Source organism: Theobroma cacao, chromosome 5 (assembly GCF_000208745.1).
Source record: "Theobroma cacao cultivar B97-61/B2 chromosome 5, Criollo_cocoa_genome_V2, whole genome shotgun sequence".
Classification (NCBI taxonomy): Eukaryota; Viridiplantae; Streptophyta; class Magnoliopsida; order Malvales; family Malvaceae; genus Theobroma; species Theobroma cacao.
In genome coordinates, this window is record NC_030854.1 from 2,815,810 (window position 1) to 2,838,998 (window position 23,189).

Genomic DNA, 23,189 nt, shown 5'->3' on the forward strand with positions numbered 1-23,189 from the left:
ATTTACTCAGTCGACGGCTCAACAACGACAACAACCTAAGGCATGTTCAATTTGCAGACAACCCGGGCACATACGAAACAGTTGTCCAATGTGGACTAGAAACTCTGAGAACATTATGGGTGTCGTACCTGAAGATAGTGGCCCTTCATACGTCAGTTGTTAGGAATTGTTTCCAACTTGCCATTGACATTTGTATTGAATAATACTAGTTGAACTTGAGTTTGATAGAGTCTGAAGATAATACTCTGACATCTATCAATAGCCAGCATCAAGATATATTCCTCTTAAGATAATATTGTGGGATCATCAATGCGTTATACTCCTTCATAATTTGTTTACCTTTTATATGTAACGAGAAATAATTATTTTCTTTTTCATTTTATTGATTTGATTTTAATCAAAAGATTGAAAAAGGTATACTCTCATTCTATTCACTCTACTTATAAATTAATGATTTTCAATATGGGTCAATCTAAGATAGTTTGGATTAAGTATGAATTTTTATAAACTAATTTGGTAAATAAATAAAAAACTTCAACGTGCTTTAAAACATATTTGTCAAATCAAAATACATATTGTGTATTGAATTTTTATTTTTTTAGTGCCACATCGTATCGGTAAAAAATGTTAAAATCAATTACAAATAATATTTATATATAAAAAATAGAGAAAAATTAAAAATATTATATTTATTAATAAAATTGAAGATTATATAGCATAAATTGAAAAGATTATTATTTTTTAATTTAAACTCTCAATATATTTCTTAATATATAATATATATTTTTAAATAAAATATACATTTTTATATTAATTTATTAATTAAAAATTAACGAACACTTGAAATCAAAATGGAAATTTAATTTGTTAGTACTTTTTTATTTAAAATCATTAAAACTCATAAAAAATAATTTTTTATGTTCTAACTCAAAAATAATTAAATAAATAAAATTTTAATAATCTATTAAAATTATATTTATAAAAAATATATCAATTGTATTATAGGATTCGTCATATGATATATTTTTTATATTTGATTAAATATAATATAATTATATATATATTTTACTAATATGACGACGTACAATTTAACATATAGTACGATTTAAAACTTTACTTTATACAGTAAAAGCACCTGATTTCTCAACTTAATAATATTTTTCAGAAACATCAACTCCAACAGACATGCGACTTAAATAGAGAAGTAAAGACAATGAAAGGTTATGACACGTCAACGTCGAGTACAGTTGCACGTCTTTAAATGTTGTGTAGCAAATAAATAATTGGAGCCCATACGTTTGTTCTCTCGTGGCTATTCAACGACCTTAATTTCCCTATGAGGCAAACCACATAAAATCAAGTCCCTCTTTTTTCTTTTTTTTTGTCGTCTTCCTTGTGTTCAATTCCCTTCTTCATCTACAAATAAGCTTGAAACCACGTCGAGAGACTTCGCCACTCAGTGCACAATCTCCCCTCTTCACTTCCCCTCTGCTTTGCTTACCTTACCACCGCGATCTATATTCTGAAGGTTTCGTTATAATCTCCCACCAATATTAATTAAGGCTTCGATCGTTTTTTTCTACTGTTATAAGGTATTGGTACTAAGCTTTTCCTTTGTATTGGATAAAGAACTTGCCTTTTAGAAGAGACATGATGTTTTGTCGGATAGCAATGAAAACCTTCCCATTCTTTGAAGGTTTTGTATACCAAAACAGCAGATTCATGAATTTTTTCCTTTTTCCTTTTTATGTTCATTGACGCAATAATTAATTGTAGGCGGTTTACAATGGAGATTGCAGTGAAGGAGTCAACAATAGTATGTCCAGCTGAAGAAACTCCAAACCGAAGGCTATGGGTCTCTAACTTCGACTTGGTGATGATAATGTACCATATTTCTACTGTATACTTCTACAAGCCAAATGGTTCTACTAATATTTTTGACACAAAAGTGTTGAAGGAGTCTTTAAGTAAGATTCTAGTGCCATTTTACCCCATAGCTGGAAGGTTGGGATATGATGAAAATGGGAGACTTGAAATAATCTGCAATGCAAAGGGAGTGTTATTCACAGAGGCTGAAAGTAGTTCTATCATGGATGATTTAGTTCAAGATTTTACAGATGGTTCAAAAGTTCCTCAACTAGTTCCAAAAATAGACTATTCTGGAGGAATTTCTTCCTATCCTCTTCTCGGGTTACAGGTACAAGCAGGGGCGAAGCCTCCTTATGTGATGGGAGGCCATGGCCCCCCAAAACTTTTAAAATTTCTTTCATATCAGATAAAAATTTTTAAATATTTTTATATATTCTATTATTAGCTTCCTCAAAATAATGTTTTATTTAATAATTAATATAAATAAAAAATAATAAAATAATTTCTCTTATCTCAATTAACTTTACATTTTTTTTAATTTATATTATTTTTTTATTTATATTTGTTTATTTTTTTCATTTCTATTCTATTTGTTCATATGTTATAAGTTTCTATAAGTATTCTTTTTTAAATTTCTACAAACCATTAACCATATTCTTTTTTTTTTTGTTATGTAATATGTGGTATCTACTTTCTACTTGCCATATTCTTTTTTTTTTATATTACATAAATTTAATTTTTATAATTTTAATTTTTAAAAATTAATAAATTATTATATAGTTATCAAATATAAGTTGTAGTGTTATATTGTTACTTAAAATTTCATCAACGTATCATTTTTTAATTAATCCTGATTATGTTAAAGAAAATTAACTTGAGTATTTTTTTTATGTTTTATGTTTTATGTTTAGTTAAAATGAAATTATTTTAAACATAGAGTATTTAAATAATTCTGATTATATAAGAAAAAATCATTAATTTTATATATTCTTTTTAACTGTTTATATTTTACAAATTATAGTTTTATATTTAGTTTCATATTTCTATTATCAATATTTTTATTATTAATTGAATTTAACATATTAGTTTTTTAAAATTTTTAACTTTTATTCAACTGTGTTTGACCCCTTCAATAAAATTGGGCTAACTCAGCCCCTGGGTACAAGTTAGGTTTTACCAAACAAGAATAAAAAGGAAAAAAATAATAAAGTTACTTTTTTGGCATATAATTAACTTATATGTTTATTAAAGAAAAATATTTTAATTAGCTGCTCACCTAATGTTATTTTGAAACAATTAATGACTAAAAAGTAAGGATATATAGAGGGATAAGTAGAAACCATGCTATGAGCTAGTTAGTAAGGGAGTTTAGCTGACCAAGTTTCATTCTTCTTTCAATTATTTTATTTATTATTTCTAGATTATATTTTGTCATAATTCCTTCCTCTATAGATACCAGCCAGCAAATATGAATATTACATATAAGATAAGTAATATACCTCAACTTAATATATTTCAAAATTAAAATAAAATACTCAAAATAAAGGAGTATTTAGATTGTTTCACACATTTCTCAATTAAACTTTGCTCTTTAGGTTGTGTGCTAGGTTATCTAGTTCAAAAGTTTGTACTAGAATCGATAAGTACACACTTTTTTTATGAAAATTGCTTATGAATTTTCTTTTTTCTAAATTTTTTTTATAAGTCATGTATTTAACAAGAACAATTGCATATGAATATTGCACCTATTGGTAGGTAACTACTTTCAAATGCGGAGGAATTTCTCTTGGAGTTGCTGTTCAACATACATTGCTAGATGGTTCATCTGGACTTCATTTCATTAACAGTTGGGCCAACACGGTAGGAGGATTGTCCCCTAGTATTGCTCCATTCTTGGATCGAACCCTTCTTCGAGCCCGAAACCCACCTACTCCAAAATTTCATCATGTTGAATTTGAACCATCGCCTTCTTTACAAACTATGTTTTCAACTTCAGAATCCCAACAAAGTCCCAAACCATCAATTGTATCAGTCTTTAAGATCACAACTGATCAACTAAACACCCTCAAAGCCAAAGTAAATGAAAGTTCAAATAGTAATGCAAAATATAGCACCTACAGTATCTTAACTGCACACATATGGCGTTGCGCAACCAAAGCAAGAGACCTCTTAGAGGACCAACAACTCAAGTTAACCATGCCAGTTGATGGACGGAACAGATTGCATCCTCCCCTCCCACCTGGCTACTTTGGCAATGTAATCGTCATGGCTGCACTCGTTGCCTTATCTGGTGATCTTCTATCAGAATCATTCATAGATACTGTGAAGAGAATTCACAAAATATTGAAAGAAATGGATGATGAATATCTGAGATCAAGTATTGACTACATAGAAAAAGCTCCAGACATAAATGTTATCAGGCGAGGGCCACAAACTATGCGGTGCCCAAACCTTAGTGTCAACAGTTGGATATGGTTGCCTATCCATGATGCAGACTTTGGATGGGGTCGTCCTATTTTTATGAGGCCGGCAAATATTGTCCATGAAGGAAAAGTATACATACTTCCGAGCCCAACCAAGGGTGGTAGCGTGACATTGGTGACACGTCTAGAGACATCTCACATGAAACTCTTTGGAAAGCTTCTTTACGAATTCTAACAACACAAAGGGTTGCTCGTCACTAATTGTTCTCCTTTTCAACCGAGTTTGGATTCGCAGAGTCCATGTCTTAGTTATTTTAGTGGTCTCAATTCTGTTTCCATAAGTTGTTTTTTGAGGTGTTTCCAGTTGTATTCTGCCAGTGTTTGATTTATGGTGTTTCTCATCTTTGCTTTGTTTCTGGTTTGGAGATTCCTTTTGCTAGTTATGCCAAACTTGTAATCCTTATTTTTTAATAGTAATAAATAAATTTTGTTTCCTTCGTGAGTGAAAAAAAAAGCCAAAAGCAATCTACATAGGTTGATGTCTTTCCATATCTCTTTCTTTTTGTTGTTCATCCCCTTATTCTAACTCTAGCCCATTTGAATTCGTCTTCTCTCACTAAGTTGTTTAGATTGACATATATCATACATTTATATTGATATATAATATGTTCATATATGTAATGTATGGAACATTATTTTCGATGTACTTTATTGTTCATTACTTGTTTTGCAGCAGTAGGCAGCATTCATATTAACGAGCTGCTGGGGTTTTTCCTTGCTTGCCCTTGGCAGTGAAACTGCAGAAGGAATCAAGACGCATGGTATTTCATTTCTTTTTATTAGTATCCTTATTTGTAAAGAGAAAAGAAAAAATAGATGGAAAATGAAACCAGCACTCAAATAGTGATGATAATGGATATCCTATTACAAAATACCCACAACTATTTTATCCGCTTATATAGAGTTAGAGTATTTTATAATCAAATTCGAGTAGAATTCAAGTATCACCCTTTAAGTACCTGATATCCGAACCTAATTGACTATACAAAAAAAACTAAAGACATATGAACATTGTTAATAGATAAATATTTAATAGATAAACATAAAAAACTAAAAACTTTTTCCCTTCCATATTATGTAGTTGTAAATGAACACAAAAGTGGTAATCAATTGTTATTTTCCTCAAGAGAAATTGGAAGTCTTCCTCATCTTCTAAAGTTTGGCTAAAAAATCAAATAATTCCAGTTAGATCAACCTTTTATACGTAATGAGAAATAATTATTTTCTTTCATCATTTTATTGATTTGATTTTAATCAAAAGATTGAAAAAGGTATACTCTCATTCTATTCACTCTATTTATACATTAATGATTTTCAATTTGGGTCAATTTAAGATAGTTTGGATTAAGTTTAAATTTTTATAAACTAATTTGGTAAATAAATCAAAAACTTCAACTTGCTTTAAAATGTATTTGTCAAATCGAAATACATATCGTTTATTGAATTTTTATTTTTTTTAATATCGTATCGTATCGGTAAAAAAATTTAAAATAAATTACAAATAATATTTATATATGAGAAATAGAAAAAAATTAAAAATATTATATTTATCAATAAAATTAAAGATTATATGACATAAATTGAAAAGATGATTATTTTTTAATTTAAACTCTTAATATATTTCTTAATACATAATATATTTTTTAAATAAAATATACATTTTTATATTAATTTATTGATTAAAAATTGAGAAGCACTTGAAATCAAAATGGGAATTTAATTTTTGAATACTTTTTTATTTAAAATCATTGAAACTTATTAAAAAAAATTTTAATGTTTCAACTTAAAAAATAAATAAATAATTTTTTAATAATTAATTAAAATCAAATTTATAAAAAATTTACCACCTGTATTATACTATCCATAGTACAATACGGTTTTTATATTTAATTAAATATAATATAATTATAAATATATTTTATTTTTTATTAATATCAATCAATATAGTAGTATACGCGTCACATTTTCCAAGAAGATCAACTTCAACTGACATGCTACTTTAAATAGAGAAGTGAAGAGAATGAGAAGGTGTGACATGTCAACGTCGACTACAGGTGGCATGTCGTTTTAAATGTTGACTAGCAAATAAATAATTGTAGCCTTTATGTTTGATCTCTCGTGGCTTGTCAACTACCTTATATGTGATTTTACAGATGGTTCAAAAGTTCCTCAACGACTTCCAAAAACAGGCTATTCTGTAGGAATTTCTTCTTATCCTCTTCTGGGGTTACAGGTACAACTCAGTTTTTATCAAACAAGAATAGAAAAAAAATAATAATAAAGTTTTTTTTTGCATATAATAAACGTATATGTTTATTAAAGAAAAATATTTTAATTAGCTACTCACCTACTATTATTTTGAAAAAAATTAATGATTGAAAAGTAAGGATATATAGAGGGAGAAGTAGAAACCATGCTACGAGCTAGTTAGTAAGGGAGTTTAGCTGACCACGTTTCATTTTTCTTTCAATTATTCAATTTATTATTTCTAGATTCATAATTCATTCCTCTATGGATACCTGCTAGCAAATATGAATCTTACATATAAGATAAGCAATATACCTCCACTTATTATATTTCAAAATTAAAATAAAATTTTTAAAATTTAGGAGTATTTAGATTGTTTCATACATTTCTCGATTAAAAACTTTGCTCTTTAGGTTGTGTGCTAAGTTATCTAGTTCGAAAGTTTGTATTAAAACTGATACATACACATATTTTTTTTATGAAAATTGCTTATGAATGTTTTTTTTCTGAATTTTTTTATGTCATGTATTTAACAAGAAGAATTGCATATGAATATTGCAATTATTGGTAGGTAACCACTTTCAAATGTGGAGGAATTTCTCTTGGAGTTTCTTTTCAACACACACTGTAGATGGTTCATCTGGACTTCATTTCATAAATAGTTGGGCCAACACAGTGCAAGGATTGTCCTCTAGTATTGCTCCATTCTTGGATCAGACCTTTTTTCAAGCCCGAAACCTATCGGCAATAAAATTTCGTCATGTTGAATTTGAACCATCTCCTCCTTTACAAACTGTATTTTCAACGTCACAATCCCAATTAAGTTCAAAACCAATAATTGTATCTGTCTTTACGATCACAGCTGATCAACTAAACGCCCTCAAAGCCAAAATAAAATGAAAATTCAAGTAGTAATATTTAAAACGAATTTGAGAATTGAGAGGATACAAATTAATTTTAATTAAATTTATTTAAAAAGATAACTATTGATTTTATAGTTTGTGGATATGAACGTTTACCTTTATTCTTATAAATTTATGTCAAAATTTTTAAAAAGTTAATTTTTATCCTTATTAATTATTATGCATTTAAATCAATATTTGTACAAAGTTAATTTTCAATATATTTTTACTTTATTTAACACGACATCTTAGAGTAACTCATTTATTTTTTTTTATAAATTAGGTTTTTATTCAAGCTTAGCCAAAGGCCAATTAGCCATTTGGCTTATTAGGTACAGAAGTAAGAACGAACACAAAAAAACCCCACTAATTTCAACTAATTTAGATTGTGGGACCTCTCACTAGGGAACATATTCCTTCTTACAAGTTGTCTAGATTTTAATGACGTGTACATCCTTTCCAGCCCGCATGGTCCCTATGGCACCCCTCTTCAAGCATTCTAAATTTGTTTTGGGAATGTAGGCTTTTGATCAGATTTGTAGCCATCAATATTTTTGAAACACTAATATCAACTTTATGTATTTTATTTTTATTTTCATACATTTACATTAAAATTGAAAAATATTATTTGATTTGACATTAAAATTTTTAATTTTTAATATAAATTAAAAATTATTAATTATATAAATTATTAATTTCGAGCTAGCATATAAAGAATTTTCTGCTACCATCCCTAATTAAGAAAGAAGAAACACCAAGATTAAACCAACTGAAGTTTTCTCTTTACCTTTCAAAAAAAAAAAAAAACAACTAAGGTTTTCTCTTGAGAACAAAAGCGCCCACATTCACAAAAACCATTTACTGAAGCTTTTTTGCATTAACAAAAGAAAGAGGAGAGGGTACACGTGCATATGTGAGAATTTAAAATGAAAAGCAAAACCCAAAGCTCTTCCCAGATTACCACACTGGCTGCTGATTGTAGTGATCCTTCTCCTTTTTCTTAGCAGCAGCAAGCCTTGCACTGCTTGCAGCAACCTCACTGGCACTTGCTCGGGCAGCACCATCCATCTCTTTACTAGATTATTTCTTCTTCGTGGAAACTACTTTTTCAGCCGCTCTTTCACATCAACTGCAGATGTCTCTTCTGGTTTCTCAGTTTCACTAGTTTCTTCGGCGTCATTTTCAGCATCAATTGCCTTCAGGGTGGCCCTGCGATGATTCTTTCACCTCCTATGACGATTTATCCTTATTTTCTTCTTTTTGGCAACTTTTGCTCTCAGCAGGAGCATTCTCTTTCTTTTCCATTTCTCCATTACTCTCTGCTTTTTTCCCCTGTGCAATGCTCTCCCAATTTCTTTCCCATTTTTCTTGACCTTACTGGCACATTGAAGATAAGTGCCAAATGATACAGAGAAGCATGACACCTTCCATTATCATTTACAAATTCAATGGTCCGTTAAAAGCCTCTTGGCCGCATAAAACTTCATTTGTCCAAGGCAACCTTTTTCTTTTCTCGTGGCTGGAGAATTATTGCTTTATTTTTTTTACATGGCAGAGCTACTCCTGAAGGATCCAATAGCTTTAGCAGCAGCTGCCCTCAGGATATATTGGTGATAGATTGCAGCAAAGGTGGCACCAATGAAGGGTCCAACCCAGAAAATCCACTGCAAGAATTCAAGCACAACAAATGTTGCATTAAGCATCAATACTTCAGAAAGGTTGTCATAAAATTAAGGAAAAATTAGAATCAATTGTTAGAGTGAAAGGTTCATACATGGTCATTCAGTGGCTTGTCCTGCTTGTACATAACAGTAGCTCCAAAACTACTCGCAGGGTTGATACCGGTGCCAGTGATCGGAATAGTGGAGAAGTGAACCATGAACACAGCAAACCCAATGGGAAGTGGTGCCAAGACCTTAAACTAGAATATAGAAAAACAAAATAGTAACTAATAAAAATGGAAAGTTTTTGTACACTTTATGTCTAGCTACTTCTTATTTGTGATTTCAAATTCAGAGCCACACAGTCAGTGAATTTTGCGATCAAACCAAAATTAGTTAGTAAGATTTCTACGGAATTTGTACCTTAATTTGAGAGGATAAAAAAGGGAAAAAAGAAAGTGGGGAGTTGGTTGAGTTAGAGACATACAGGGACGTGGGAGGCTCTAGCATTCCTCTTGGGATCAGTAGCAGAGAAAACAGTGTAGACAAGAACAAAGGTGCCGATTATTTCAGCAGTCAAACCGGTTCTGCGGCTGTATCCACTAGCGAGGCTGTTGACTGCTCCTCCATACTGGTTGTGGTAAGATTTTTGGAATGCCTTCGTCAGCCCACACCCACAGACGGCTCCCAAAACATTGAGCAGCCATGTACGATACGGCTCGAACGAAAGACACCTTCCTAGCCAGGAACATCCCAAAGGTCACAGCTGGGTTGATGTGCCCTCCTGCATATTCAATCAAAAACTGTTAGCCATATGCTAAATCACCCAGTTTCCCTTTTTTAATTGTAAACTTTTATACTTTTTAACACTTTCTTGCTTCTGAAAAAACTTTTACTTCAGTGGGAACATGTTCTTGGAAAACTAATTTGGCAAATGAGCTGTTTTTGGTTAAGCTTTCAATGCAGCTTTTTGGCTTTACAAAAAATTATTATATATTTTAGTAACATCACTGATAAAATTATTATATATGTTTTCTCAAAAGAAATATTCGCACTTAATTTTTTTACAAAAATCAAATTCTGTGCTAAGTGATAAAATCATGAAGAAACTTTTTTGAAATGGTTTACTAAAACATGTTAGGAAAATATCCTTTTCATCCAAGGACTAACATATGATCAATTACTCAGAGAAGAAGGTTGAGAGAGTTAAAATTTACCTGAGATACCAGCAGTGCAGTAAACAAGGATAAAGATCATGCCACCAAAAGACCAAGCAATGCCAAGAAAGCCAACACCGCCGCAGTAATCACCGCCCTTGTAAGCCTGGGTCAAGTGTCCGATCACTGTCGACACAGTAATGTACAAAAAACAAGAGCGTGGCGATAAACTCAGCTATTATGGCCCAGTAAAACGACCACTTTGTCAACTCCTCCACGCCGATCAACGGAGCTGATGGAGGATCATGGTAGTCCTTGGCTTGGAACTCTCCACCGACCTCTATAGCCATGGCCTCTTTGCGCTTAGAAAATTCAATGACAATGTGATCAAAAGGAGATAGAAGCTTGGAGGAGAGCCTTTCTTTTGTGAAATAGATGTGAAGTGTTTTTGTGATGGGAAGTATGGAGAAAGTGGAGTGGGGGGTGGGAGAGTTGACTGAGTTTTAACTAGCCTAGCTTTGCAAAAGTCCGCTGCTCCCTCTTTCTGACTCCTTCCCTGTCCTATCTATAAATTTTTATCAAGTGTTTACTCGATAATGTAAACAATAATTATTAATAAAGAAAAAAGAAAATTAAACACTTTTCATTCCATCACTTATCTTTCTAATCTTACCTTTTTTTTTAAATAAAAAAGGTGAAAATTTCGTTATGCACAATTAGCAATATAACATCAATGACGGGAGGCTGAAACAAACCTCCATACTCAATCCACAAACTAAAGAAGAACAAAAATAAGATCTGCAGTGCGTATATTCACCCGAGTTCCCCAGAAAAACAAGCATTTACAATCCCCCATCAAACTGCAAGGTTAGCACAACCTCTTCCTAGCACATCAGAGGCAAACTAGACAATCTCACAACAAAAACAGGACTATTCCCTGTACAAACACCAAAAACATCCACAGACACTCTACAAAACAAAGCACCACGCAGCAATTCAAAAACGTATGTAAGCGCCTGCAGACCGCAACAGTCGCAAGGAATGCTAAGTCCCAATTCTCCCCCTTCACTGTTTCTCTCCACTATCCCCTTTATTCTTCCCTTTTTCAATCACTTGTCTTTTAAGTGTTTCGCTCTCATCTTAAAATTGAGAATCCAATATCATCTTTAAGATTGTTATCAAAAATTAAAGCAGATAAATAACTCAAACAAGTGTGAGACGTGATCACTCTCTTTAAAGATAATTTTCACTCTTTTAGAGTATAAAATTTGATGCAAAAGAATTAAAGTGATTATCTCTCAAGATTTAATAGACTTTTTTTAAATATTTTACATAAATTATTAAAAATACAAGAGTAGCAGAAAAATAAAGAAAGAAAGAACCCAACAACTCTATTTTCTATCTTCTTCGGTAAAAAAGACACGGTCAAAGTAAGATAGAAAATATTACTTGGACTTAGTCCACGTGTAAACTCACATGTATGGAAAAAACGAATATTTTCTTAAAGTTTTGCTCGATCTCGTGTGTGTGTGTAAAACCACTTTCTTTTCTAACTTTTAACAAGTTAGGAATATCAATGGATATCCTGTTACAAAATACCCGTTATATAAGGTTAAGGTAGGTTTGGGACAAGTTCAAGTAGCAATTGTACTACCCATATAGGTTTGGGTAGGATTCGGGTTCTATCCCTTAGGTACCCACTATTCGAACTTGATTATGTTGATATTCAGATTTAGACGGGTACTTACCTCGAAACTGAACCTTATACTTATTTATAAATCTGGCAATTTCAAACACAACACGTTAACACGACATAAAAAAATACGGAATTAAACAAGTTTGGGTTTAGTTTTAACGTGTTTCGTATCTAATCGTGTCTGACATGTTTAAGATATGAAAATTTTCATATCTTAACGTGTCTGATACGAGTAATACGTTTAAAACACTTTTAAACACGTTTAATTAATCGTATTAATCATGTTGTCATGTTTAAATGTACAAATGTATTTAATCGTGTTATCGTGTTTAAACATGTATACATGACACACTTATCAACTTGTTAAAAATTATTAATCAAAGACTATTTTAACCTTACTTAAATAATTTTAAACAATTATTTTAATAAGATTTTTAAATTTTATAAAGATAATAATGTATTTATGTCATGCCCAAATCCTAATTTTAAATTTTGTTTTGTCATATTTGATATTCTTGTTATTTTGTTTTCTTCTAATTGTTTTTATAATTATTAATTTTAAATTTAAATAATAAAATTATATTTAATTGTAAATATTTTTATTTAATCGTGTTAATCGTATTGTGTCATATATTGACACGTTTAACAAACGTGTCTAAACGTATCGTGTCGTATTACACGGTAATTAAACATATACGTGTAGGTATTTTAAATTTAAAATATGAATAGTATTCGTATCGTATTTATATTTAACCTTAATGTATTTTGTATCTGATCGCGTCTGACACTTTTAAGACACAAAATACAAATTACCAGGTCTACCTATTTATATAATATTTTATTATTATTTATATAATAGATAATAGATAATTAAATAACATTTGTTAAATTTTGTTGGTGTTTGGATTGAACTTGTGTAAGGATTAAAAATAATTCACATTTTTACCAACTTTGTGAATAATTCATTTGGATAGAAATTGATAGATATATTAACGATATATGATTGTTAGTCAAATTATTATGTGATGTCATTAATATATTTAAATTAAAAATTTATTAAATTATTAATTATGTTTAAATAATATGAATATCATATCATAATAGAAAGAATATAATTACTATTATATATATATATATATATACACATTTAATATAAATATATTTCTTTTTAATTTTGTATTTTACAAAAATTATAATTTATAAAATTATTAGTTATAATATATATACTTTTGTTTACATAAACTTATAAATATATGCCTAAAAAGAAGTTGTGAGATTATAATAATTTTACAATTTATTTTGGTTTTTAATTTGATATAATTAAGGAAAAACGTATAGAGATAATTAAATTAATTTATGAAATTATAATTATTGATCAACTGTAATGTCTTTATATATATATATATATACTTTATATATTATGTTAATTTATAAAAAATATAATTACTACTATATATATACTTTTAATATAAACATATTTACTTCTATTTTGTGTTAACATTACAAAAATTATATTTTATAAAATTATTAATTATAAATATATATACTTTTATTTACATACACTTATAATATATGTCTCTAAAGAGAGGTTGTGAGATTAGAATATAATTATTATTTGTTTGCTTATATAAATTTAAATTAAACAATGATTATTGTAAACTTATAATTTATTATTTATTTGTTTTTATAAATTTAATTATTAGTGAATTATATAGAATATGGATATAAATTGTGAACTATAATTCAATTGTATATGGATATGGATTTGGGATAGCTATGGAAGAATTTCTAATTGCATAATGATCAATGTAAATTGAAAATTGAAGAAAACAATGAAATGTGAATCAATGCACACCAGATGACTGATCTGTTTAGCCGACATTTTTTTTTTCATTTTTCTTTCAGATTTTCATGTGGAATGAGTAATTGAAGCTTCAGCTTCCATAGGAACACTTTTTGTTTTTCATTCGTTTCCTTTCTCAATACAGTTTCTAGGCTTTAGAAGTAGCAAGCTATCCATATTCGCTAGGCCCGAATCATGAGTTCTATTGATTTCTCTGTTTTCTAGTTTTGCCATCTTTGTCAGATCTGATACTGGAGTTCTACTGGATCTATGTTATCTATAGGGGCCTTTCCTTTTCCTTTTGCGCCTTGCTGAAACACTATCTTCTTTATATATACTGTAAAAATGAATGGTTTGGGTACAGAAGAATCTGATCATAACTATAAATTTATGTTCAGATGTCAAACATGACATAAGTAAAACTTTATTGCTCTTTTTTCCCACTACAGAATAAGATATTGAACATAACAAGGGAAATATTACAGATGCAAGAGGCTATGGCCTAGGATAAACCACACTAAGGGAAAACACTGGTATAACAGATTTTGAATGTGTGCCATGTGAAGGGGCTTAATTCTTCACAGTTGTCACATACTTCAGAAGCATTTGGACATCATCTGATATTCTTGGATAGAAGAAACAGAGAAGGGGAATTGATGGAAATGGTAATGGCTACAAAAAAGAGATGGATGGATAATGGTAAAGGAATTATCATAATACATGATGAGAACATTGAAGAAAAAAAGGGAAATTTTACATGATAAAGGAGTTGGTGATCTAGAAGATACTTAAAGGAAAAATAAATTGGGTAGGAAAGTTGTAAGAAGAAGAAAAGAAATTTTAGATAAAAGAAGTTGCTATGGTTTTTATGAAGAACTATGGCTAAAAGCCCTATTCAGTAGGCAAGGAATAGAAACTAACATAGAGTAAGAGAAAAGATACGATAATCGCAAAGTTGTGTACTGATCTGTTTCATTAATGATAAACACAAGGCTTATATACGAAATATGCATGAAGAACACTTGTAAAATAGTAAAACAAGTGTTAAGCCTAATTACATGCACCTGAACACATATGGAATAGGAATGACACATAAGCATTTTTCATGACCAGTACAATGAAGCAAACTGATATAAAATATTAAACAAACTTAGTTAAGATGTTTTCCACGCGCTGACTGCATGCAAGCCTTAACTTCATAACACTCATTTTTAAGACTTGTACCCAGCACACTCAGTTTGCTTCTGAGGAATTCGAGTCTTCGCTTAGGCAGTATCTTCGTCATTATATCTGCTAATTGGACCCCGGATGGACAGTACTGCACTTTTACATCTCCTTTTTGTTCAGCATCCCAGATAGCATGGTATTTAACTTGAATATGCTTTGTCTTTCCATGAAAGGCAGAATTTTTGGTCAAGGGGATGGTTGATTTTTTATCAACGATAAGAGCAATAGCTTGTATATGAGGAAGTTGCAAGTCAATTAAGACTTTTCTCAACCAAAGTGCCTAATTTGAGGTTTTTGCAACTGTTATGTATTTAGCCTCCGCAGAGGACTGAGCAACCACATTTTGTATATGTGTGTTCCATGGAAAAATCCCATTTCCAAGTGAAAAAAGTAACCTGTGGTGCTCTTACTATTTCAGAATAGCCGGTGAGAACTATTTCAGATTGTCGAGAGAAATGCAGGTCACAATTTAGGGTACCCTTGAGGTATATGAGGATTCGGTTTGCTGCAGCAAGGTGTAAATTGGTAAGCTCCTGCATGAATCCGGATAATAAGCTGACAAGAAACATGATGTCAGGACAAGATGAGCAGATTGGGTCCTGGTACCTCCATCCTCTTTGGTTGATATTCTGATTAAGGATGGCCTTCCTGCACCACATTTAAGAGAGGAAGTTGGGAGACATCGAGGAACCCTTGTTTTTCTTTTTCTCAATTTGTCTCTCTTACGTGTTTTTTTTTTTTGGTATTTTATCTTAATTTATTGTTTAGGGTATTTATCTTAGTTTCAGAATGTTAATGTAAAGTTGTGTGAAAGAATATGTGAAAATTATATTATATTTATATTATGATACTCATTTTGGCACCCATGGCAAGATTATATAAATTGTGCATTTATATAGACATTGTTAATAGATAAATATAAAACTTTTTTCCCTTCCTTGTTATTTTCTTGTTAATGAACAAAAAAAATACTAGCCTTGAGCATCAATTGTTATTTTTCTCAAGGGAAATCGGACATCTTTCTCATCTCCTAAAATTTGGTTAAAAAGTCAAATGCTTCCAGTTAGATCAATTTGTATATATAACGAGAAATATTTATTTTCTTTCATCATTTTATTGATTTGATTTTAATCAAAAGATTGAAATAGGTTTACTGTCATTTTATTCATTCTATTTATACATTAACGATTTTCAGTTTGGGTCAAACTAAGATACATTGAACTAGGTTTAAATTTTTATAAACTAATTTGGTACATAAATCAAAAACTTCAACTTGCTTTAAAGTAAAAGTACTTACTTTTTCCGCTTAATAATATTTTTCAGAAACATTAACATCAAGCTGACATGCTCCTTAAATGTAGACAATAAGGAAAAGATTGACACGATTAAAGGCTACGCCACCCATCATTTCACCGACCTTTACATGTTGACTGGGCAAAAAGATAATTGGAACCGTTATGTTCTTGAACCTTTGTAAACAAGTCTCTCCTTTTTTTTTTTCAAATCCATTCTCTCTGTCTCTCTCTATTCTGAGGAACTTTCTTGTTTTATTTTATTTTTTCATCTTTGTTTTGTTCAATTCGCTTTTTCACCTCTTCGTCGTCTGTAAGTAAGCTTGAAGCAACGTCGAGATTTCAACACTCACTGCACAGTCTCCTCTCTTCACTTTCCCTCTTCTTTGTTTATCTTACGACCACTATCTATTCTCAAGGTTTCGTTATAATTTCCCACCAATATTTAAAGCTTCGTTTCTTTCTCCTGTTATGAGGTATTGTTACTAAGCTTTGAAGGTTTTGTATACCAAAACAGCAGATTCATGAATTTCTTCTTTTTTATGTTCATTGACTCAATAATTAATTGTAGGCGGTTTAAAGATGGAGGTTACCATGAAGGAGTCAATAATGGTATGTCCGGCTGAAGAAACTCCAAACCAAAGGCTATGGGTCTCTAACTTGGACTTTAGTGGTGACAAGATACCATATTTGTACTGTATACTTCTACAAGCCAAATGGTTCTTCTAATTTTTTTGACACAAAAGTGTTGAAGGAGTCTTTAGGTAAGATTCTCGTGCCATTTTACCCCTTAGCAGGAAGGTTGGGATATGATGAAAATGGAAGACTTGAAATAATCTGCAATGCGAAGGGAGTGCTATTCATAGAGGCTGAAACTACTTCTATCATGGATGATTTAGTTAAAGAATTTAAAGATGATTCAGAAGGTCCTCAACTAGTTCCAAAAATAGACTATTCTGGACGAATTTCTTCCTATCCTCTACTCGGGTTACAGGTACAAGTTAGCTTTCACCAAACAAGAATAAAAAGGAAAAAATTAATAAAGTTGCTTTTTTGCATATAATTAACTTATGTGTTTATTAAAGAAAAATATTTTAATTAGCTGCTCACTTAATACTATTTTGAAAAAATTAATGACTGAAAAGTAAGGATATATAGAGGGATAAGTAGAAACCATGCTATGAGTTAGGTAGTAAGGGAGTTTAGCTGACCAAGTTTCATTCTTCTTTCAATTATTTAATTTATTATTTCTAGATTATATTTTGTCATAATTCATTCCTCTACAGATTGCTGTTAGAAAATATGAATGTTACATATAAGATAAGTAATACACCTCAACTTAATATATTTCAAAATTAAAATAAATTTCTCAAAATTAAGGAGTAGTTAGATTGTTTCATACATTTATCAATTAAACTCTGCTCTTTAGGTTGTGTGCTTAGTTTTCTAGTTCAAAAGTTTGTACTACAAATGATAAACACATTTTTTTTTATGAAAATTGCTTATGAATTTCCTTTTTCCTGAATTGCTTTTATAAGCCATGTATTTGACAAGAACAATTGCATATGAATATTGCAATTATTGGTAGGTAACTACTTTCAAATGTGGAGGAATTTCTCTTGGAGTTTCTACTCAACACACATTGGTAGATGGTTCATCTGGACTTCATTTCATTAATAGCTGGGCCAACACAGTACGAGGATGCTCCCCTAACATTGCTCCGTTCTTGGATCGTACCCTTCTTCGAGCTCGACACCCACCGACTCCAAAATTTCGTCATATTGAATTGAACCATCTCCTTCTTTACAAATTATGATTTCAACATCAAAATCCCAGCTATGTCCCAAGCCATCAATTGTATCTGTCTTTACAATCACAACCGATAAGCTAAATGCCCTCAAAGTCAAAGTAAATGAAAATTCAAATAGTAATACAAAATATAGCACCTACAGTATCTTAACTGCACACATATGGCGTTGCGCAACCAAAGCAAGAGACCTCTTAGAGGATCAGCAACTCAAGTTAAACATGCCAGTTGATGGACGGAACAGATTGCATCCTCCTCTCCCACCTGGCTACATTGGCAATGTAATCTTCATGGCTGCACTCGTTGCTTTAGCTGGTGAACTTTTATCAAAATCATTCATAGATACCGTCAAGAGAATTCATAAAATATTGAAAGAAATGGATGATGAATATTTGAGATCTGCAATTGACTACATAGAAAAAGCTCATGACGTAGAAGCTATCAGGCGAGGGCCACAAACTATGCGGTGCTCGAACCTTGTTATCAACAGCTGGATATCGTTGCCTATCCATGAAGCAGATTTCGGATGGGGTCGTCCTATTTTTATGAGGCCCGCAAATATTGTCCATGAAGGAATAGTATACATACTTCCAAGCCCAACCAAGGATGGTAGCTTGACATTGGTGACACGTCTAGAGACATCTCACATGAAACTCTTTGGTAAGCTTCTTTACGAATTCTGACAACAAAAAGGCTTGCTCGCTGCTAATTGTTGTCCTTTTCGAACGAGCTTGGATTCGTAGAGTCCATATCTTAGTTCTTTTGAGTGGCCTCAATTCTGTTTCCATAAGTTGTTTTTTGAGGTGTTTCGAGTTGTAATCTGCCAGTTGTTTGATTTATGGTGTTTCTCATCTTTGCTTTGTTTCTGGTTTGGAGACTCCGTTTTCTAGTTATGCCAAAGTTGTAAACCTTATCTTTTAGTAGTAATAAAGAAATTCTGTTTCCTTTATGCCAGAAGCAATCTACATAGGTTGATGTCTTTCCATATCTCTTTCTTTTTGTTGTTCATCCCCTTATTCTAACTCTAGGCCATTTGCATTCACCTTCTCTTACTAAGTTGCTTTAGATTGATATATATATATATATAATGTGTTCATATATGTAATGTATGGAACTTTATTTTCAATGTGCTTTATTGTTCATTACTTGTTTAGCAGCAGTAGGTAGCATTCATGTTAACGAGCTGCTGGGGTTTTCCTTGCTTGGCCTTGGCAGTGAAACTACAGAAGGAATCAAAACGCATGGTATTTCATTTTTTTTTATTAGTATCCTTATTTGTAAAGAGAAATAAAAAAAGAAACCAGTACTCAAACAGTGATGATAATAGATATCTTGTTATGAGATACCCACAAGTATCTTATCTGCTTATATAAGATTAGGATATTTTATAATTAAGTTCGAGTAGGATTTGAGTATCACCTTTTAAGTATTCGATATCCAAATTTAATTTTTTTAATTTATAAATTTATGTTATTAATTGAATTAATTTATAAATTATAATTAATAATTAATTTATAATATTTTTTAATACATATATTTTATATATTATGTTAATTTACGATACTACATTATCATTCAAAGTCTCTAATCTTTAATCAAAAACTAGAGGAGAATATGTACGCACAATCACAAAAAGAAACCAGCACTTAAAAGAGTGTCTAAACCGGTTTCCAAGACTTCTTTCCTGAGTTGAGCTAAAGAATAGAGAAAGGGGAGGCAGATATTAGCTGTGTTGAGAGAATCATGTCAGTCCTACGTACCAATCCGGCTGTCTTTGATGTACACTTTTATTCTTTTCTCGATATAAAAGCAGATCCTATATATATATATACATATAAATTGAATCTTCTATGCTAGGAATTTTATAGTAACTTTGAATGTTATGCTTAGGAAAGTAAAAAAAATAACCAAAAACTTGAGGGCAACAACCAAGCCAAGACAACGAGTCCTTGTAAACATCTAGCAAAGGATCTTCCTTTTCGTAAAGTGTGGAAAATTTGTGACACCACCAAATGATAGCAGAAAGTAAAAAATTGGCTATACAAGAAAAACCAAAGCATTTGGACATTGTTAATAGATAAATATTTAATAGATAAACATAAAAAGCTTTTTCCCTTCCATGTTATGTAGTTGTAAATGAACACAAAAGTGGTAATCAATTGTTATTTTTCTCTAGAGAAATTGGAAGTCTTCCTCATCTTCTAAACTTTGGCTAAAAATTCAAATAATTCTAGTTAGATCAACCTTTTATACGTAACGAGAAAAAATTATTTTCTTTCATCATTTTATCGGTTTGATTTTAATCAAAAGATTGAAAAAGGTATACTCCCATTCTATTCACTCCACTTATACATTAATGATTTTCAATTTGGGTCAATTTAAGATAGTTTGGATTAAATTTAAATTTTTATAAACTAATTTGGTAAATAAATCAAAAACTTCAACTTGCTTTAAAATGTATTTGTCAAATCGAAATACATATCGTTTATTGAATTTTTATTTTTTTAATATCGTATCGTATCGATAAAAAATTTTAAAATTAATTACAAATAATATTTATACATGAAAATAGAAAAAAATTAAAAATATTATATTTATCAATAAAATTGAAGATTATATGATATAAATTGAAAAACTGATTATTTTTTAATTTAAACTCTCAATTTATTTCGTAATATATTTTTAAATAAAATATACATTTTTATATTAATTTATTAATTAAAAATTGAGAAACACTTGAAATCAAAATGGGAATTTAATTTTTGAATACTTTTTTTATTTAAAATCATTGAAACTTATAAAAATAATTTTAATATTTCAACTTTAAAAAATAAATAAATAATTTTTTAATAATTAATTAAGATCAAATTTATAAAAAATTTATCAACAGTATTATACGATCTGATAATACGTTTTTTATATTTAATTAAATATAATATAATTATAAATATATTTTATTTTTTATTAATATCATATCAATATAGTACAATACGAGTCACATTTTTCCAGAAACATCAACTTCAACTGACATGCTACTTAAATAGGCAAGCGAAGAGAACGATAAGGTGTGACACGTCAACGTCGACTACAGCGGCACGTCTGTTTAATATTTAAATGTTGACTAGCAAATAAATAATTGTAGCCCTTATGGTTGATCTCTCGTGGCTTGTCAACACCCTCATCTTTAATGTACTGATAAAATCACTCCCTCTTTTTTTTTAGATTTTTTTTGTCGTCTTCCTCATGCTCAGTACCCTTCTTCACCCACAAATAAGCTTGAAACCACGTCGAGAGACTTCACCACTCAGTGCACAGTTTCCTCTCTTCACTTCCCCTCTGCTTTGCTTATGATACCACCACGATCTATATTCTGAAGGTTTCGTTATAATTTCCCTCCAATATTAATTAAGGCTTCGATCGTTTCTTTCTACTGTTATAAGGTATTGGTAGCAAGCTTTTCCTTTGCATTGCATAAAGAACTTGCCTTTTAGTAAAGACATGATGTTTTGTAGGATAGGAATGAAAACCTTCCCATTCTTTGAAGGTTTTGTATACCAAAACAGCAGATTCATGAATTTCTTCTTTTTTATGTTCATTGACTCAATAATTAATTGTAGGCGGTTTAAAGATGGAGATTACCATGAAGGAGATTACCATGGAGAATCATTCATAGACACCGTGAAGAGAATTCATAAAATATTGAAAGAGATGGATAATGAATATCTGAGATCTGCTATTGATTACATAGAAAGAGCGCCTGACATAGAAGCTATCAGGCGAGGGTCACAAACTTAGCGCTGCCCAAACCTTCTTATCAACAGTTGGATATGGTTACCTATCCATGATGCAGATTTCGGATGGGGTTGTCCTATTTTTATGAGGCCGGCGAATATTGTCCATGAAGGAAAAGTATACATACTTCCAAGCCCAACCAAGGATGGTAGCTTGACATTGGTGACACGTCTAGAGACCTCTCACATGAAACTGTTTGGAAAGCTTCTTTACAAATTCTGACAACATAAAGGCTTGCTCGCTGCTAATTGTTATCCTTTTCGATCGAGTTTGGATTCACAAAGTCCTTTCTAATCTTGTTTCGTTGGATTATTTCAGGTCTATATCTTAGTTCTGTTGAGTGGTCTCACTTCTGTTTCCATAGGTTGTTTTCTAAGGTGCTTCTATTTGTTTGATTTATGGTGTTTCTCATCTTTGCTTTGTTTTTGGTTGGGAGACTTCGTTTTTTAGATATGACAAACTCGTAAACCTTGTTTTAATAGTAATAAATAAATTCTGTTTCCTTTATGAGGAAAAAAGGCAAGAAGCTATCTACATTTTTTTTTTTGAAAAGCACCAGAAGCAAGCTACATTGGTTGATATCTTTCCATTTCTCTTTCTTTTTGTTGTTCATCCCCTTATTCTAACTCTAGCCCATTTGAATTCACCGTCTCTTACTAAGTTGCTCTAGATCCATATATAATATGTTCATATATGTAATGTATGCTACTTTGTTCTCAATGTACTTTATTATTCATTACTTTATTGTTCATTCTAACAGTAGGCAGTGTTCATGTTAACGAGCTGCTGTGGTTTTTCCTTGCTTGGGCTTGGCAGTGAAATTGTAGAAAGAGTCAAAAGGCATGGTATTCATTTTTTTTTTACATAATATAAAAAAAATTCTTAAATTATTTTAAAAACTTTAAGTAAGTTCTTATACTTTTATTACATTCAATCAAATTTTTATATTTTTATTTTAAATTAAATAAGTCATTATACTTTTTATTTTTAGTCAAACAAACCTTTATGATTAATTTTTAATTTAATCAAAATATCATTTATTATTTTATATCGCGTGATGTTGATGTAATATGTTAAAATATCTAAATTGATGTATTATAATTAATGATGACATAACATACTGATTTGATATGATAATATAATTATGTGGTATTTGTTACCATTCACATCAATGCCATTATAGTGTCATGTGAATTTAAAATGATAAGTGGTA

The 23,189-nt window shown here is 30.5% G+C and overlaps 1 protein-coding gene and 2 pseudogenes across 2 annotated transcripts; 2 read left to right on the top strand and 1 right to left on the bottom strand.

Moving 5' to 3' along the window:
- Window positions 1,390–22,715, top strand: LOC18597945 (shikimate O-hydroxycinnamoyltransferase). Of its 2 annotated transcripts, XM_018121178.1 has the most exons (4): window positions 1,391–1,592; window positions 1,777–2,197; window positions 3,625–4,186; window positions 21,858–22,715. In XM_018121178.1, exons 2-4 carry the CDS (start codon window positions 1,787–1,789, stop codon window positions 21,977–21,979), a joined length of 1,095 nt encoding a protein of 364 aa, XP_017976667.1. In that variant the 5' UTR covers window positions 1,391–1,592; window positions 1,777–1,786; the 3' UTR covers window positions 21,980–22,715. The 2 variants fall into 2 exon arrangements, with proteins under 2 accessions (XP_007027321.2, XP_017976667.1); XM_007027259.2 differs by lacking the exon at window positions 21,858–22,715 and having other exon boundaries at window positions 1,390–1,592; window positions 3,625–4,786.
- LOC18597947 lies at window positions 9,031–10,684 on the bottom strand (annotated as a pseudogene).
- Window positions 16,949–19,133, top strand: LOC18597948 (annotated as a pseudogene).

What these genes read in the sequence shown, in the direction of transcription:
- LOC18597945 (XM_007027259.2), top strand. Translation starts at nt 1,787, where the DNA reads ATGGAGATTGCAGTGAAGGAGTCAACAATAGTATGTCCAGCTGAAGAA. An exon ending in ATCCTCTTCTCGGGTTACAG is followed by an intron (nt 2,198 to 3,624) that starts GTACAAGCAGGG and finishes ACCTATTGGTAG; the next exon opens with GTAACTACTTTCAAATGCGG.